Source organism: Melanostigma gelatinosum (genome assembly GCF_949748355.1).
Source record: "Melanostigma gelatinosum genome assembly, chromosome: 6".
Taxonomy (NCBI): domain Eukaryota; kingdom Metazoa; phylum Chordata; class Actinopteri; order Perciformes; family Zoarcidae; genus Melanostigma; species Melanostigma gelatinosum.
Genome location: NC_136639.1, coordinates 17955948 through 17971753, shown reverse-complemented (window position 1 = coordinate 17971753; position 15806 = coordinate 17955948). Strand labels below are relative to the sequence as shown.

The following is a 15806-nucleotide window of genomic DNA, read 5'->3' as shown; positions in this document are numbered from 1 at the left end:
TAATAGCCTGCTGCTTTTTAAAAAATACTCAATTGGAGTAAAAGTCGTATATTAGCATCATATGAACATCATCATATGAAGCATCAAAAGCAAAAGTATGCTACTAATGCAGAATAATCCCTCTCAGAGTGTTCCTGTGTTGAACTATCTACTGTTATTTTAGTTTGATCTATAACAATGCACACTGTTTCAAGGCTGTTCTCTCCATAAAATGTTGATCTGCAAATAACTAAACTATGTCACATAAGTTAGGGGTGTTAAAAGTAAACCTAAATGTAATAGAGTCGACATAAAGTAGGCAGTCGTGAAAGAGACATTATATTTATATATTATACATATTACATTATTAGATTTGAGGATAGATTTTTCAAAATTGAAATTGAAATACAATTTTTTTCAGGAAGTGTAATGTACATTGTTTTGAAGGAGTTCAAATCACTGTTTGACCTCAAGGTGTCAGCACTATCATTTGTTAAATATGATGATGATGAGAAAATGCTGTATTTGTTAGAGAGGCAATGACCTGAAGGAAGCACTTCTGTATAAGGCATCATGGTTTGGAACACCAATCCAGCGAGGACAATCAGGGTTGGTGGAGGAAAATGAGAACAGCTCTCCACTCCAGTCCCAACCACCAGATGCTGCCACCTTAACTCGCTAAGATGTTCTGCATCTGTATAACATCCCTCTGGGTAGTTCTGAGGTATATGGGTATTTCGCACACTGCCGAGTACGTATGTCCAAACTAGGTCAAGATAAGTCAATTTTATACAGCACAATAGGACTAATTTGGTCAGGGGGATTTACAATCTGTGCAGCATATGACACCGTCTGTCTGTTTGACCCTTGATTCAGATAAGAAAAAACTCTCTCAACCAAAACTTTAACAGGGTAACAGATACGCAATAGAATAGATGTTGGGTGTACAGAATAAACCAACCAAAAATCCATGCAAGATAAAACTACAACTATTGCTCAGACACGTGCTTGTGTGTTTGTGTGTGCAGTCACATGTGAATTCATGACAGAAACAATCATATCAAGAGAGACACCCGCAACTGTAAACAAAGGAACTATTCCACTTCCTCAAGTGTGTAAAGGACAAAAACATTTGGTCCTTTAAATCAGCCAGTTTTTCATTTGTAAAAGGAACTAGAGGGAATCGTTAGTTTGGTCAAAAGGTTTGTTAGAGCATATAGTTACAACATCTTTACATATGCAGTCCTCAAGTAACCGTTTACCATTTAAAATCTACAATTAATGTACACATTTATCTACATTTATCGATACAAGTACAATATATTTAGAAGAACCTTCTATACAAAGCAACTCACACATTGTTATGTATACTCAGTGGTGTATAAAGTACCCAAAAGCCATACTTGAGTAAAAGTAAAGATACCTTACTGGAAAATGACTCCAGTAAAAGCAAAAGTCACCTATTAGAATACTACTTGAGTAAAAGTCTTAAAGTATCTGATATTTATTGTACGATCAAAAGTAATTTTCTGATATTAAATGTACTTAAGTATTGAAAGTAAAAGTACAAGTAAATGCTGTTAATAAAAAAGCAAAGGGTCAGAATTTTGAGAATGATGAAGTTTATTCTTTTAAGTGCTGTGGCCACCATGACCAAGGACATGGAGCTGTGTTGAACATAATTGGGTTGGCTGTGATCCATTCTGGAGCAACAATGTTCAACATAATATATTGTACATAAGTATACTTTTGCATCTACTATGAACTTATCATCATAATTCTCTGAAAAGCAATATGACACTATGACACCACTATGACACTATGAAGGAGTTGTAACAGTGCGTTTATAAGTATGCTCATTAGACTAGAGGATGTAGAGGGCAAATGCATAATATTGTGTTCAGCAAAAAATATCCACTTGATGCATCAGGTCAGTGTTTTGGGAAAGGACACCTGCCTTGTAAACTCCTATGGGCCTGATTTGTACAACAGGCAAAGGTTTTGCTCAAGCTGAATCTGCAATTGGGCGACTGCTCCCATCATAACTCCATCTGATCATCCACAACATGACTCAAATATCAAAACATGATCAATACTAAAGCAGCACCGAAAGGAACCCAGTCATTACTTGAAACTGAAAAATGTCCTGTTCATCTTCAAAAGACAATTCTATTAGAATGTAAAGAAGTTACATTGCATTAGAATGTAACTTCTTTACATTCTAATACAATGTAAGTTCTTTACATTCTAATAGAATGTAAATAAGGTACATTCTAATACAATGTAACTTCTTTACATTCTATTAGAATGTAAAGAAGCTACAGTGTATATAATGATTCTATTGAAGTTATTCCTTTTTTAAATGTTTTAGACGAGTCACTAATCACTTTAAAAGAGTGATTATAGCTGATTTAACTTACAGACATGAGATTGATCTTCTCATGTCGTTCTTTATACAATGATATAAATTCATCCCCGTTTTATTGATATCTTACGAAAAGTTACTCCTCATTTTTCGGGCGTTTTTCCTGCAAAAGTCCAGCAACATGAGTCTGTTTTCGCTTGTTACATGCATACTGTATTTTTCAAAAGAAATTTCCATCTTCACAGGAAACAAGTAAGGTTTAGGCGATGAAAAGACTTAGTTAGGTTTAGGAAAAGATCGTGGTTTGCGTTAAAATATCTACGGAAGTGGCGTTGCTTAAGTACGGAAGTCACGTCACAAATAAATCAACATTGGCTTCTCGTTTCACACACGGCACAAACTGCGGCCTCCTGGAGGAAACACCAGTGTTTGTTTGACCCATCCACCTCTCCTCATCCCACCCGTCCTGTGTGGAATGCTACTCATGTAGTCGCCCGCTAGCTTTAGCATGTAGCATCCTGGCATCACTGGGAATCAAAACGCCGCGGCTTTGAGAGCACTTGTTTGCGCATTAACGTGATTTAACCATTGATTTAACTTGCTGCTAGGACCACTGATTCACCAAACCTGCTTGCTTGCAGTCTGTGTTCCACCACAGTCCCCGACGCTGCTCTCATGATTCATTTTGTTCCGAAAGATAGATTTGATTTTGTAGCGAGTAACGAAGGTTTCAGGGGAAATGTATCGGAGTAAAAGTATCACTTTTCTTTGCAAAATGTAGTGAAGTAAAAGTCAACAGAAATATAAACAGTAAAGTAAAGTACAGATATCCAAAAAAACGACTAAAGTATAGTAACAAAGTATTTCTACTTCGTTACTATATAACACTGTGTATACTGAATTAGCTCATGCAAGCTAGCTAAAACAAACGATATGGGAAATTAACTCAAATGTGTTACTTTACAACATGCATCCGTATTGAATCAAATGAAATAAACATTGGATTGTATTATCTAAAGAAAGCTGAATTGAGAATAAACAATTTGAGGTTAAATATCCAACCTACTGGCTACCATTTTATTAATTTAATATAAAATACATATTTCATACTACCATGTGAATATTTAAACCAAATGTTAGTTTAATCCGTGCCCATGTCAGGGGGCCTATGTAAGGGATCGACTCACAGAACTCCATCAGAATTCATCAGAAATAAAATCACTATATCTTCCCATTGAAGCTGAACTGTATTATTGTGCTGGTCAGTAATATGTTTAGGCATGGGCAGGTATGAGTTAAATAAACTATATAGAAATTTGGAAAGTATTTTTGGTGCTTTTTTGGTTGAAATACAATGGCTTAAAATTCTGATTTGATTACGTTTTTAAAATTCTCAGCTCAGCAAATGTATCGTTAAAAACATATCTGAGTGATTTTGGTTCGTCAGTCTTCATGATTGTAATGTTTAGTTGACTAGACTGGAAGTTAGTCTGATAGCACTTCCTGGTTTGGACAATTAGGGGACAAAGGGATGTGTGCTTTAGGGTAAATTACATCTCTCACTCAATCAGTTGAAAATACACCAAATCATAGAAAATATAGCCACCAACAGAAGTTGGTAAAATAAGCAGCCATTTTCCCCCAACGAAGTTGTCCCGGTCACCCCAGTGTATGTGCATGATATCCAACATTTCACTTACACTTTTCACATACAACATCGCTCAAACAAAACAAAAGCAACAACTTCAAAGCCTGGGCTGTGCAAGTATGGGCGTTAAGACTCACAGCAATACTGACCTCTAGGGGGTGAGATTAGTCATCACAGTTCTGAGAGAGGTTGGATATGGCACACAGGCCATGGACCATTAGGCTTTAAAGTAGTTCAGTCTTCATAGTAAACAGATGCCACCCTATGGCAGATACAGTACTCTGCATCATATCACAAACCCCAGTAAAGACAATGCAACATCAAACCATTTCAAGTCGACAGTGTGCCAGGAAAGACCACACTACATCTCGCACATCTTGGCTGAAAAATGTTCTAGCTGTAGATCAATTTATTTCAAACCCTCCAACCTTGTGAGAGGAAGGTTTTCAAATTAAGAGGAGCATAGTTTGAAAGCGTGGTCCAATGCAGTGCAATGGTTTTCCTAGGAATGTAGACAAAAATCTACATCTTGGTCTCGCTGTCAGCATGCCTCTCGGTATCATACTCATTCTCCTGGAAGACGAGCTGGTACGGCTTCTTGTCGGCCTCCTCCACCACTGAGTTGCCCACCTCGGGGTCCTTCTTCTGCAACTCGTGGCGAGACAGGTGCTCCACTATACCTGCACCGATGGAGTCTCCGAGGACGTTGGTGGTGGTGCGCAATCGGTCCCTGAGGAAAGACGGAGAACAGGTGAGGAAAAAACTAAAAAGACTAACGAAGACAATGAATATTAAACTATTTTGTTGAAGTCATTGAAAATGAAGTACACATGGAGTGTCTGTAAATGTGTTTTGCATAAATTAGTATCATTAGTGGAGGCATAGTTTTAATCGTTGCAGACAATTTCCAAACCACATGAAGCACAGCTCTCACTGAGTTCGGATGCAGACTGAATAAAAAATAGATGGATGGACAAGGAATGTGAAGGGAGTGTCTCAGGTAGCTGTCCTATAATCCACTCAAGAGTGCACACCAGGTTGCTCCCGTTTAACCTCTTAAAATCCCCCTGAGAAGAGCTCAATTGAATTCATACTACTCTATCATAACTATATTTCCTTGTGACTCAACCCTCTTCATCCCTCTCTAAAACCCGCATTTTTCAGTTTCTAAAGAGTGCTGGTGCTACTTGAGGAAACATCCTAAGCTGTCATATAACCCGTACTTACAGGAACCAATCAACTGCAATGATGAGTGTGATGTCGTCAGTGGGCAGGCCTACAGATGTTAGCACTATCACCATGGTGACCAGTCCTGCCTGAGGGATTCCAGCTGCTCCAATACTGGCTGCTGTCGCCGTGATACTGATGGTAAAGGGGGAGGGAAAAAGGCAGACGCGGAGACATTTTAGGTGCCTAAAAATCATTCATAAGTACAACTGTCACAGACATGTCCCTGTATTGACCTCTCAATCATTCCTAGAATTGATCACATTGGTCACTTAGAATTCATTCCCTTGGCTGAAATATAATCTCCCATCTACTGCTGGACAGAAAGCATAACTGGTGGAAAGTCATTTATAAAGCAGCAACCTGTGGTTTTGAGGCTTGGAGATGCTTCACTTGGGTTAGGCTGCATTTCTTGCCATAATGGAAAAACAAATACAATTGAAATATTCTCTGGTACATCCAAAACTGATTCAATTCTTTGAGCAGGTAAAAAAAAAACATCAGTTTGGGTCTTTTTTAAATCATTGAATGAATGGCATTAATTCATGTTTTAAGTACATCACATACCTGATGGTGAGAATTTGTCCAATGGTAAGGTCATAATCATTGACCTGAGCAATAAAGATGGCAGCCAGGGCTTCATATAAAGCTGTGCCATCCATGTTTATGGTGGCGCCAACAGGGAGCACGAAACGGGTCACGCGCTTGTCCACCTTGTTGTTTTCCTCCAGGCATTTAAAAGTGACCGGCAGTGTGGCAGAACTGACAGAGAAGAGAGGGAGGGGGCGAGTGAAAAAACAAACGGAAAAATCAACCCAGTCTCCTAGAAATTACCACAAGATGCTGAATCATGCTCATCAACGCTCATCAACGCTCATCATCCGTTGCTTCCGGGGAGGCTCTTTACCAAAGTGTAAAACCACTCACTGCAAGTCAGCTATGATTTAACAATGCAACAATTTAAATTCCCTATATTGTACATAAGAGAATGACAATACATTCTACCTTGAGTTGGACTTCAATTGAACAATAATTGATATTTATGGATAAAAAACCCAATCACATACCTTGATGATGTTCCCAGGGCAGTGATGAGTGCCTGCAACAGCCCACCGATGAAGACGTAGGGGTTCTTCCTGGTGACGATGAAGTAGAGCGTTGGTAGGACAACTACGGCGTGGATGGTCAGGCCGCAAATGACCGTCACAGTGTACATTGCCAGCTGGCCACCCATGGATGTGATGTCGTCCATCTCCACGATCTTACCAGCAATCAGGAACAGGATACCGATAGGGGCGTACCTGAGGTTCGATGAGTGTTACTGTTAATGCAGATCATCCAACACTTCATTCCACATTCATCTCTCTCCACCCATTCAGCAATCCATCCCTGCTGGTACTCACCACATGATTATGGCGACCAGCCTCATGACGGCTTCATTGAGACAGTCGAAGAAGTCCTTGAGGGGCTTCCCCTGTTCCTTCATGCTCCCGATGATCAGACCGAAGCAGATCGAGAACACCACCAGGCCGAGAGCATTGACTCCGTTCACCGACCCTGGCACTGGGATCGTCTCCTCCCGGGTGATCTCCTCGCTACCGTTGAGCGTGAATACGGTGTCATTCACTGTTATCCTCACGTGGACTACTCTCTTGGCATACTGCGTCTTGAACTGCAAAGAGGACGAGTTGAATAGCGATTAATTCCTGGAGCAGAAATATTTTTATAAATACTTTTAGTCAAGAATAAAGAATAAGTATTTGAGTCAGGGTCATTGAAGATTTACCAAGTACATCTATTGTTCGAATATAAAGAAAGTGTGTCTTAAACTTCATAAGAATTCCAGGCTAGCATGTTCAATTTCAATTATTTACACTAAAACAAATAAATTAGGATGTATAGTTATTTGTTTGTCCATCTGGTACACAAAATGTCACAATGTTCCCCCGCCTGCATAAAATGTGTTGGAATAAGGAAATGAAAGGGGCACGGAGACGAGGGCCTCGGTTATCAACTCAGCTGAGTCAGATGTAAGCATGGAAAGCAAATTTACATTTAATTGCTGAGGAATTTAATTACCTGCGTAACAGAGATCCACAAGAATGACGACGGCATTATGACCATACAAAAGAAACGTGCCGGGGAGGCTTTCAACAATGTGAAATGTGCACTCTATGCTAAAGTGAGACAATTAAGGAATACAATATTTCATGTAACTGCAGGACAAAGACAGGGGATGTTGTGGGAGAGTCACCTGTTTGGTGCAAGCCTCCACAAGGTTAGGAGGAATCATGTTTCTAGAAGACACAACGAAAGAGGTACATGTTCGTTAGGATTAACAGATTATTTACAGATTACAAACGTGCATGAATGTTTGTGTGGGTACCTGATGAGGTCCAGGAAGGCATCAGATGCGTTGATCTCCTCTATCTTCGGCTGTTTGGTGAACTCATCCTTTGATCCTTTTCCAGGGTGAATAATGAGAACCAAGACGATACCGATGAACACGGCAATGACAGTAGTGGTGGTGTAGTAGACCACCGCCCTCAGCCCCATTTTCCCAGAAGCACGGCCGTCCAGAGCGGCCATACCTGAAAAGGACATATCATCGAAATGAATCTATTTCAGTACAAAAGGGTTTGTCCTCCAAAGAGTTATAGTTTCAGTCATGCATTTACAATTACACACAAATGGCTTTCAGTCACATGCTCTTAAGCAAAATGGAGATCAAATGTTGCCAATGCTGTGTAGTTGCATCAAGAGAGTGCAGGAATATTTCAAATACAGTGCAATCATCTCAGAATCTGGTTCAGCTGATGTTACTGTACATGGAAAAAAAGATCCCTTTCACTTTTAGTCACGCTGCTCCGCAACCATAGATGTGTCACTAGCTTCTGTCGGTACGAGCATACAGTTAGCCTGGGAAAAGGTGCTGTAATTATAGGTCAATTACATCTATCTGGATTATCTGCCCAGCAATCTATGATAACAAAGAGCGGCAGGAAACTCAATCTGACTCCTTTACAGATGGGAAAACAACACCTACCAGATCTAATACACAAACGCTGCTTACATACTGTACATCCAATATATACAGATAATATAGTTTAAGCAAATAGCTGCAAGCAGAAACTCTTTGAAAACAAGCCAGAGATTATGTTCTCAAATTGTGATTTTTTTGCTTTTGCTAGTTGGGCAACAGGTTTCACCCCCAGTAGAGTTAGCATCATTCCAACGATTGTGTTCTATTTGATCATACTATAGCACTGTATGTCCCAAAGTGTGACATTAGGTTATTGTTGAAACAGAGATTAGACGGGGACTAACAGTCGGACCTCAATTGAATATTTGGCAGAGAAAATACCAACAGAGCGACGTTATCTTCATTCAGAGCTGTCATATGTGGCACTTTGACACTGTTTGTGTGTGCATGTGCGTGTGTGTGGGTGTGTGTGTGTGTGTGTGTTTACCTACTGCCCCTGCTTTGGCCCTCTCTCTTCCTCTGTTCTCAACATGCTCAGGACTAAGGCACTCCCCTCCTCATCCTCCCCTCTTCATCCTCCCCTCCCTCATTCTCTTCTCCCAAATTCTTCCCCTCCTCTCCCAAACACCCCACCTCTTGTTTCAGGGTGCCCCCGTAGTAGCCCTCCCCTGCTGCCCCTCCTCTCCGACCCCGACATCTTTGCCTCCCTCCTCTCTCTCTTTTTCTTTCTTGCGCGCTGATCTTATTGCTGCAATCCTTTCATAAACCCAACACCCCCCCCCCACCCCAATTCTCCTGCTCTCCTCCAATTTCTTTTTCTAACAGCCATGGGAAACTTGTTGACTTCATCAGCCCCGCACGCACACAATGATCCCCTGCCTGTTGCCCGGGCAACAACGGATCTCCCCAATTCCATCCTTTTAAAAGAACGAAAGAATCAAGATTGAAGGAGAGCCAAATTACTTTCTTTCTCATATGGGGAATGTTCTTCAAACACAAAAGTTAAGGGGGGGGGGGGGGGGGGGGGGACTGCAGGAGGTCTAACCAGAGGGCCATTGACTCTGCATGGGCTCAGATTGACTCCACAGCTCCAACAAGACTTTACCGTCAGAAAATATTTTGACAAAGTGATTTCTGTTCTGTTCTTTGTGACGTGCAGAGGTGGAAAATAACATTTAAAAAAATAAATCAGCATTTCCCAGAGATGTATTCTTCTACACTACTATATTTCAGGGAATGAGATTTTTCCGCACTCTAAATGCTATAACATTTCTCTCCAAAGGCTATACAGACACTACATGTGGTAAAATCAATCGTATATGCTTTTCTTTATTGAAAGTATGAAGTTACACCTGGACCACATAGCTATTTAACAAGGGACCATTCAACTGAGGGAGAACTTGTACTTTACTACCAGCTCTTTACATACTGTTACAAATTCTGACAAAATTATTTCAATCCGTAAACAGATATTTATTTTCTATAACTTCTTAATTATTTCATTACGTTGCTGCCTTTATTTATTAAAGTCACAACGAATCTGTCCAGTTATTCAACACCTGCATTTTATCCTCCATTCTGGAATGTCCTGTCTTTACTCCTTGACAGGACATTCCAGAATGGAGGATCTTTACTCCTTGTCCTGGTCCCATTGACTCCCTCCCCCTCCTACATTCAAGTTCCCCGTCCAGCGAACTCCATATCCGTTTTCTCTTTTTACTGCCCACATCTGTAAGACATTTGAGCAAAGAACTGTGTGATCAGTAGATATAATAAAAGTGTTCAACAATTCATAATTAAGAATTCATAATTCGTCAAACATAAGTGTTTTGGAAATGCATAATTAAGATAAGCATAAAGTGTTTTAGGATAAGCAGCTAGAAGTAGAATTTGAGACAAGAAGCTTTTGCCAAAGTTGCAGAAGTTTAACGTTTATACTGAAGGATTATCATAGAAGGGATTAAGCAATAACTGACAGTCTTTGAATGTGTTAGGAGCTCAGGGAAAGAGAGTCATGAAGACAGGCATTTACAGAAGTGCACAGGGAAGTTAGCTAATAGGAATTGGGATACACGGAAGGGGAGGAGTTGCGAACGGATGAGGGCGGGAGATAGAAAGTGTTTTTCTTCCTCTTTTTAGCGTGTGGTTGCCTGGGACGGCTGTGTCATGGGACCAGAGGTAGTTTTTTCCAAAGTGGGTTAATATTGTAATATTTCTGAGGAGTAATTTACTCCATTGTGTAACTGTAATCGTACTTGCATCAGTGGAATTAAATTCCTGTTAATTGTAAACCAGTTTTGGTAGATTTATTGTTGCAGTGTGTCGACTGTACAAAGCAGCCGGACACGTGCTCTGGCCTCCTCGCTGTGGAACAGACTCAAACTTCCACACATCCCCTCTCCCTGTCCAGCCCTCTTATTGGCTCTATTAATACTCTGTGGTGGACTTTTAGCTCTCATAATGAAAAACCTGAAAACAACATGACTTTTGTGGAGAAGACATGTTTGTTTGAAGTCTTTCGTAATCCTTCATCCATGGGTTCTCCTATGGATGCTCTAGAAACAGAGCTTAATTACGTTTATGCTGAAGGATATTGGTTCTTATAAGAAAGTTGGTGAAATACACATAAACATAAAGCTAAAGTGTGTCAAAAACACTCTTCAAGAACAAGAGAAGATGTTGTCCTCTAACACATACCTAAAAACTGATGTTGCAGTTTCAGCAGAAATCTAAAAAAAAGTGGGAGAAAAACCTTATCTACAGCTGGGTCGCAGGTGTTGAAAAAAACGAAGGGAATAAATTTCTTCGCATGTGAGTGAAGAAAAAAATTCCTTCAATTCCTTATAATGTCAGCATGTGCTGGTGTGTGTATGTGTGTAAGTTTTGCTGAAACAATTCATTTTCGCAGTTACAAATAACTGTTGTTGCTTGTTGTTGTGACCTGACCTCAACTCTACTAAATCCCTGACAGCTAGCCGATGATATCTCCATTGGAGCTGTACCATTATTTGTGATTTTTACATTTTAGTGCTGCAATAATAATAATTAATACAAACAACTATCAAGTAGGAGCTTCAGTGTGCTTCTTGTAGGGTGGATCCAGATCCTTTTAACCCAAAAGCACACACTGTGACATTAAAAAAAATCTTTTGGCTTCATTTTGGATCTGCATAGTTTGATAAGAGTGGCTTCGTTTGTCAAACAAAACAAGGTCAAACACTGTGTTGCCATATTTTTTTTATCATTATTATCATTTATTTACCAGGATAGTCTCATTGTGAGCTTCAGGAGTAAAGCTGTATCGATGAATTTCAGGAGATATACAGTATATCCTTTTTTTGTTAATAAGGAAGTCGAATGAGTTGTATGACACACTGTGACAAAGTGGGCTGAAGAGCAGGTCACTTGACCAGCAAATCAATGCGTTACAGAAAACCTGATATTAATTTAATTCTGATTTGGATCTGGAATGACAATCTACTAAAACCAGGTTAAAATAATAATTATACTCGTTAATAATAACAATAATAATAATAATAGCAATAGCAATCATAATAGTAATAATAATAAGTGCCAATATACAAAGAAAAACCTAAATGTTATGTAAATATATACATTATAGATACTAATATATATACTCATATATTAGTTGACGTTTTCCACTCTAATGACAACTTTATAGCAGATAACACGATATCTGATAACTTGGATGGGTCACATGCACACACATGAGAAAGGAGCCGTGTGTCGGATGACTTGGTTTGTTTTAGCTGCTGTCATGTGACATGATGTCAGAGGAGGCTGATGTTATGCCCCGCTGCAGCACAAAGCAGGTTATTATCGGACGTGTCTCCATCATCCCTTCGTGAAATGGGCCTCTTGCCATGTCAATCACTGCTGAAGGATTGGACATTTGGTCTCAGTATATCCTGCCTAGCTTGATCAGTCAGTGCTGCTGACCAGTGTTTTTGGAAAGTCTATTCTTTTACGTCCATAAGAAGTGAAGGCTCAGCTGGAAGAAAACATCCCTGCGTGTCTGAATGAGTGTATGAACCATGTCAACAGTGATGAATGAACTCATTATATCCATGGATTAGGACTGAAAATCTCAGTGTCATATGTTTGTTTTTTCCTCAAACATATGCTCAAAAACATGTGAGCTGCAGCAGGTACAAGATACACTGAAACCACGAAGTAATTAAGCCCCCCAATTGCTTATTCAATGGAAAAAAAACAAAATTTGGGATGGCTTTGGTCATGCTGTATCAAGATGAAGACCATTACAACATTGGCCAAGCATGTGACTGATAACATCATGGACGTATCACTGAATGGGCCTTCCGTGCACAGGCTCAAGAGCCTAAAGTGTTAGCCCCCCCCCTTTCATAGTCATTGTGAGACACAAAGAGACTCACAAAGACTACAAAGAGATACAATGCAACTTCAAAATGACTCAAAATTACAACAAAGAGACAAAACAACAACAAAAAGGGGCAAAACAACCACAAAGAGTCACACAATGACTGGAAAGAGATAAAATGCAACTTCAAAGAGATTTGAAATTACAACAAAGAGACACAAAACAACCACAGACAAAAATAGCTACAAAGATACACAAAACAACAACAAAGAGACACAAAGCAACTACAAAGAGACTCAAGGTGACCACAAAGAGACACAAAACAACTACAAAAAGGGGCATAACAACCACAGACAAATAATAAGCGTGTCTTGCTCCTATAGGAGTTGTGGTGGGGTCTTTTGCATGTCTTTAACCAGGTGCCCATTGTCTCATTAGCCAGTCATGAAGTCTGGTAGTGTAAAGTTCAAAGCATATCTCTCAATGTATGCCTGTCTCTCGCTCATTAGGTCATCTTAACCCCGTCCACCACTTGGCCCGAAACCAACAAACAGCTAGACTGAACAAACAGCTGGCTCACTCTGCCACTCATGAGGTACATGTTGTTTAATACAGCCACACAACAACAAACATTACTGTCACTGGTATGTCATTTATTCACAGAAAACACACTATTGCGAATCATGTAACTACAATCTCAAACCAACCAGAGTCAGAGTATAGTCCGACTTTTTCCATATGTGCGAGTGGATATTGTGCTGTGCCTTCACTTTAGACCAGGAGACAGTATGAGGGAACACAGTAGTTGAAGATGGATTGGTTTTATTTTTGTTTGGTTGTCAAAAAGCTGCGTATTGTCACTTAGTTGTTTGATATCAATTTAGAACAGAGAGGTGTCACTCTGGTTTGAACTGTCTTAATGTGTGCTTATTTTAGATATCTGAGGTACATTTGAACTAGAAATAGACAATGTTTTTTTGCCGTAATAATGTTACAACCACGTGGGGAGTGCTGTGTATAAGCCTTGGGTGTGTTCAACATTGTCACATTTATTTTGTTAACATTATTGATGCAATTAGTAAATTGACATGTGTGTGATGTATTTCACTTTGATTATCAATGTCTGAAAAGAAACGGTTTAGGTCTTTCAAAAAGCAAGAACACTGTTATTTCAAAATCATTTCTTGAATGGAAGAGTAAGAGGTCAAATTAAATATTGAAATGAATACAATTTTGGTGGGAGATGTCCTGGTGGGATCTAAAATGACCTGCTGTTCATACCTGTGATGAGGCTGGAAACCAGCAGGGGCAGCACCAGCATCTGAAGCATTCTCATCAGCAGCTCTCCAGGGAACGAGAAGTACTTCACCTCCCGGTAAGACATTTTATAAGGTCGGAGGGCAAATCCCAGTATGATGCCTGCAGTGTGGAAAAGATGTGGAAGAAAAGTCAAAACTTTATCAGCACATTTCAAGTTCTTTTGTGTTAACATGCTTAGACCCGAAGAGAGTCCCATATTTGACACCTATAGTTGGATATAATCATACTACAGCAAAATGTTGCATATCTATGCATGGATATCAATACCACAATGTTAAGTTTCATAGTCCCGAAATAAAACCTGAAAGCTGAAACATTTCCAAAACAATCCGGTTTATTGCCAATGAGATTTCATGTGCAAATAATATGTTTTTATAATGATGCAAGAGAGGTGGGGTATAATCTTCAAGGTTAATAAAGCATGTGAGTGAAGACTTTTAATTAGCAGTAGAATATGCCGGTATTTTGAAGGGGATAGGCATTGACTGTCACTCCTGCTGTGGTCATGTTTAAACTTGATTTCAGTTTCAGTGAAGTCTATTCACTTAAAGAGCAGTTCATCCCCACCAACAGGGCCCAGGTGGCTGACCCATTAGCCCGAAGTGAAGAATATCCTGAATTCAACAAACCAACAAGTCCCATGTGTTTGTTATGGCATGGTGCAAATCCAGCCAGGCTGCAGATGTGCATGCGGTGCCTGGCTCACTTCCTACTGAGTCAGATTCAAAGGTTAATGGCAACAGGTCAAGGGTCAGCTGCAGGGTCAAACAAAAGCCCGTCTGCTAAATTCATCTGAGGCCCCTCATATGCTCTCATCCGGTGGGTTTGTTTCTATTCATTTCCTTCTTCCGTACTGCTACACTTGTGTTGGTTGCCCCAGATCGATGGATTGTTGGATCGGGTGGTGATGAGAGGAGCAAACAAAGTCTCCAATAATATCCCGTTTTAAGTCAACTAAATAACGAATAGAATGCAGTGTCTAAACAGTGTCTCACGGGACAAAGAAAATGTTCACACTTACCAAGAATTACAGCAGCGACGGTAAAGAGCACGAAGGCGTTTCTCTTGAAGAATCCTTTCACGCCATCCTTCGTGATGTTCTCCACTCTCTTCTTGGCCAGCATTGATCGGGACTGGATCATTGCCCGGATCTGATGGAGACCGCTCCGGTTCCTTTGTGGGTTCTCCCCGTTGCTCTGAGTCATAGCTGCCTCTGGAATCAGTCAGATCTGTCAAAAAACCTGCAGGAACTTGAACTCGTCAGTCAACTTTGATGGACGCACCCTTCAGGTGCTGCTTGATGAAAGCTGTTGCTCCTCTTCCTCTCTTATGAGTGTCTTGATTGAAAGGGAAGAACATATTGTGAGAGTTAGCATTTGATATTTGAGCACAAAAACAAGTGCAGAAAGGTCTACCACTTTTTGAGTTGTGCTGTGTATCATGGCTTTGCTACAATCTATAAGAACTGTCACTCAAAAACTCTACACAGCACATACAAAGTCCAAAAATGTATTACAAAATGTAATATAATGTAAGTCTTCTGTCAATGAAACGCTGTGTACATGAATGAAGAACACATGTGTTGCACCCATAACCATGAGGGCATTCAGACTTCCTTATACGTACACTCGAGTAACTACAACACACGTGCGGTTATACCAATATTGATTCAGAGCCTCACACATATGCAGACACACACAGATATACCTACTGGTCAAATGGTAAATATGTATTTGAAGACATATGAAATGGTAAAATACGAAGATAGAAAAAAATGGTTGTACCTTTAAACTTGAGCAATGAATTCCTTCGGTAATCTCAATTTTTTCAGGGGGAAAGTTCTGGTTTAAAGCCCGATCAGCGTGGCGGGGACAGAGGAGCTCTTTGGCTGAGAGCTGGTTGGTGTGAGTAACCAGCAATGAAG

The 15806-nt window shown here is 40.0% G+C and overlaps 1 protein-coding gene across 2 annotated transcripts; it reads right to left on the bottom strand.

Annotated features, from left to right (window-relative positions):
• Positions 1–354: 354 nt before the first annotated feature.
• slc1a3a (solute carrier family 1 member 3a) lies at positions 355–15806 on the bottom strand. 2 transcript variants are annotated; one of them, XM_079269587.1, is made up of 11 exons: positions 15667–15806; positions 15166–15219; positions 14904–15095; positions 13844–13981; positions 7606–7810; positions 7474–7516; positions 6623–6891; positions 6287–6520; positions 5787–5981; positions 5220–5354; positions 355–4722 (listed from the first exon to the last, which is right to left on the bottom strand). In XM_079269587.1, the coding sequence occupies exons 3-11, from the start codon at positions 15085–15087 to the stop codon at positions 4515–4517; spliced, it is 1611 nt and encodes a 536-aa protein (XP_079125713.1). In that variant the 5' UTR covers positions 15088–15095; positions 15166–15219; positions 15667–15806; the 3' UTR covers positions 355–4514. The 2 variants fall into 2 exon arrangements, with proteins under 2 accessions (XP_079125713.1, XP_079125712.1); XM_079269586.1 differs by having other exon boundaries at positions 14904–15219.

Coding starts and splice junctions, on each gene's coding strand:
- slc1a3a (XM_079269586.1), bottom strand. CDS start 15,087: ATGACTCAGAGCAACGGGGAGAACCCACAAAGGAACCGGAGCGGTCTC. Junction 7,811..13,843: donor GGTTTCCAGCCTCATCACAG/GTATGAACAGCA, acceptor TGTCCTTTTCAG/GTATGGCCGCTCTGGACGGC. Junction 4,723..5,219: donor ATTGCAGTTGATTGGTTCCT/GTAAGTACGGGT, acceptor GTCTTTCCTCAG/GGACCGATTGCGCACCACCA.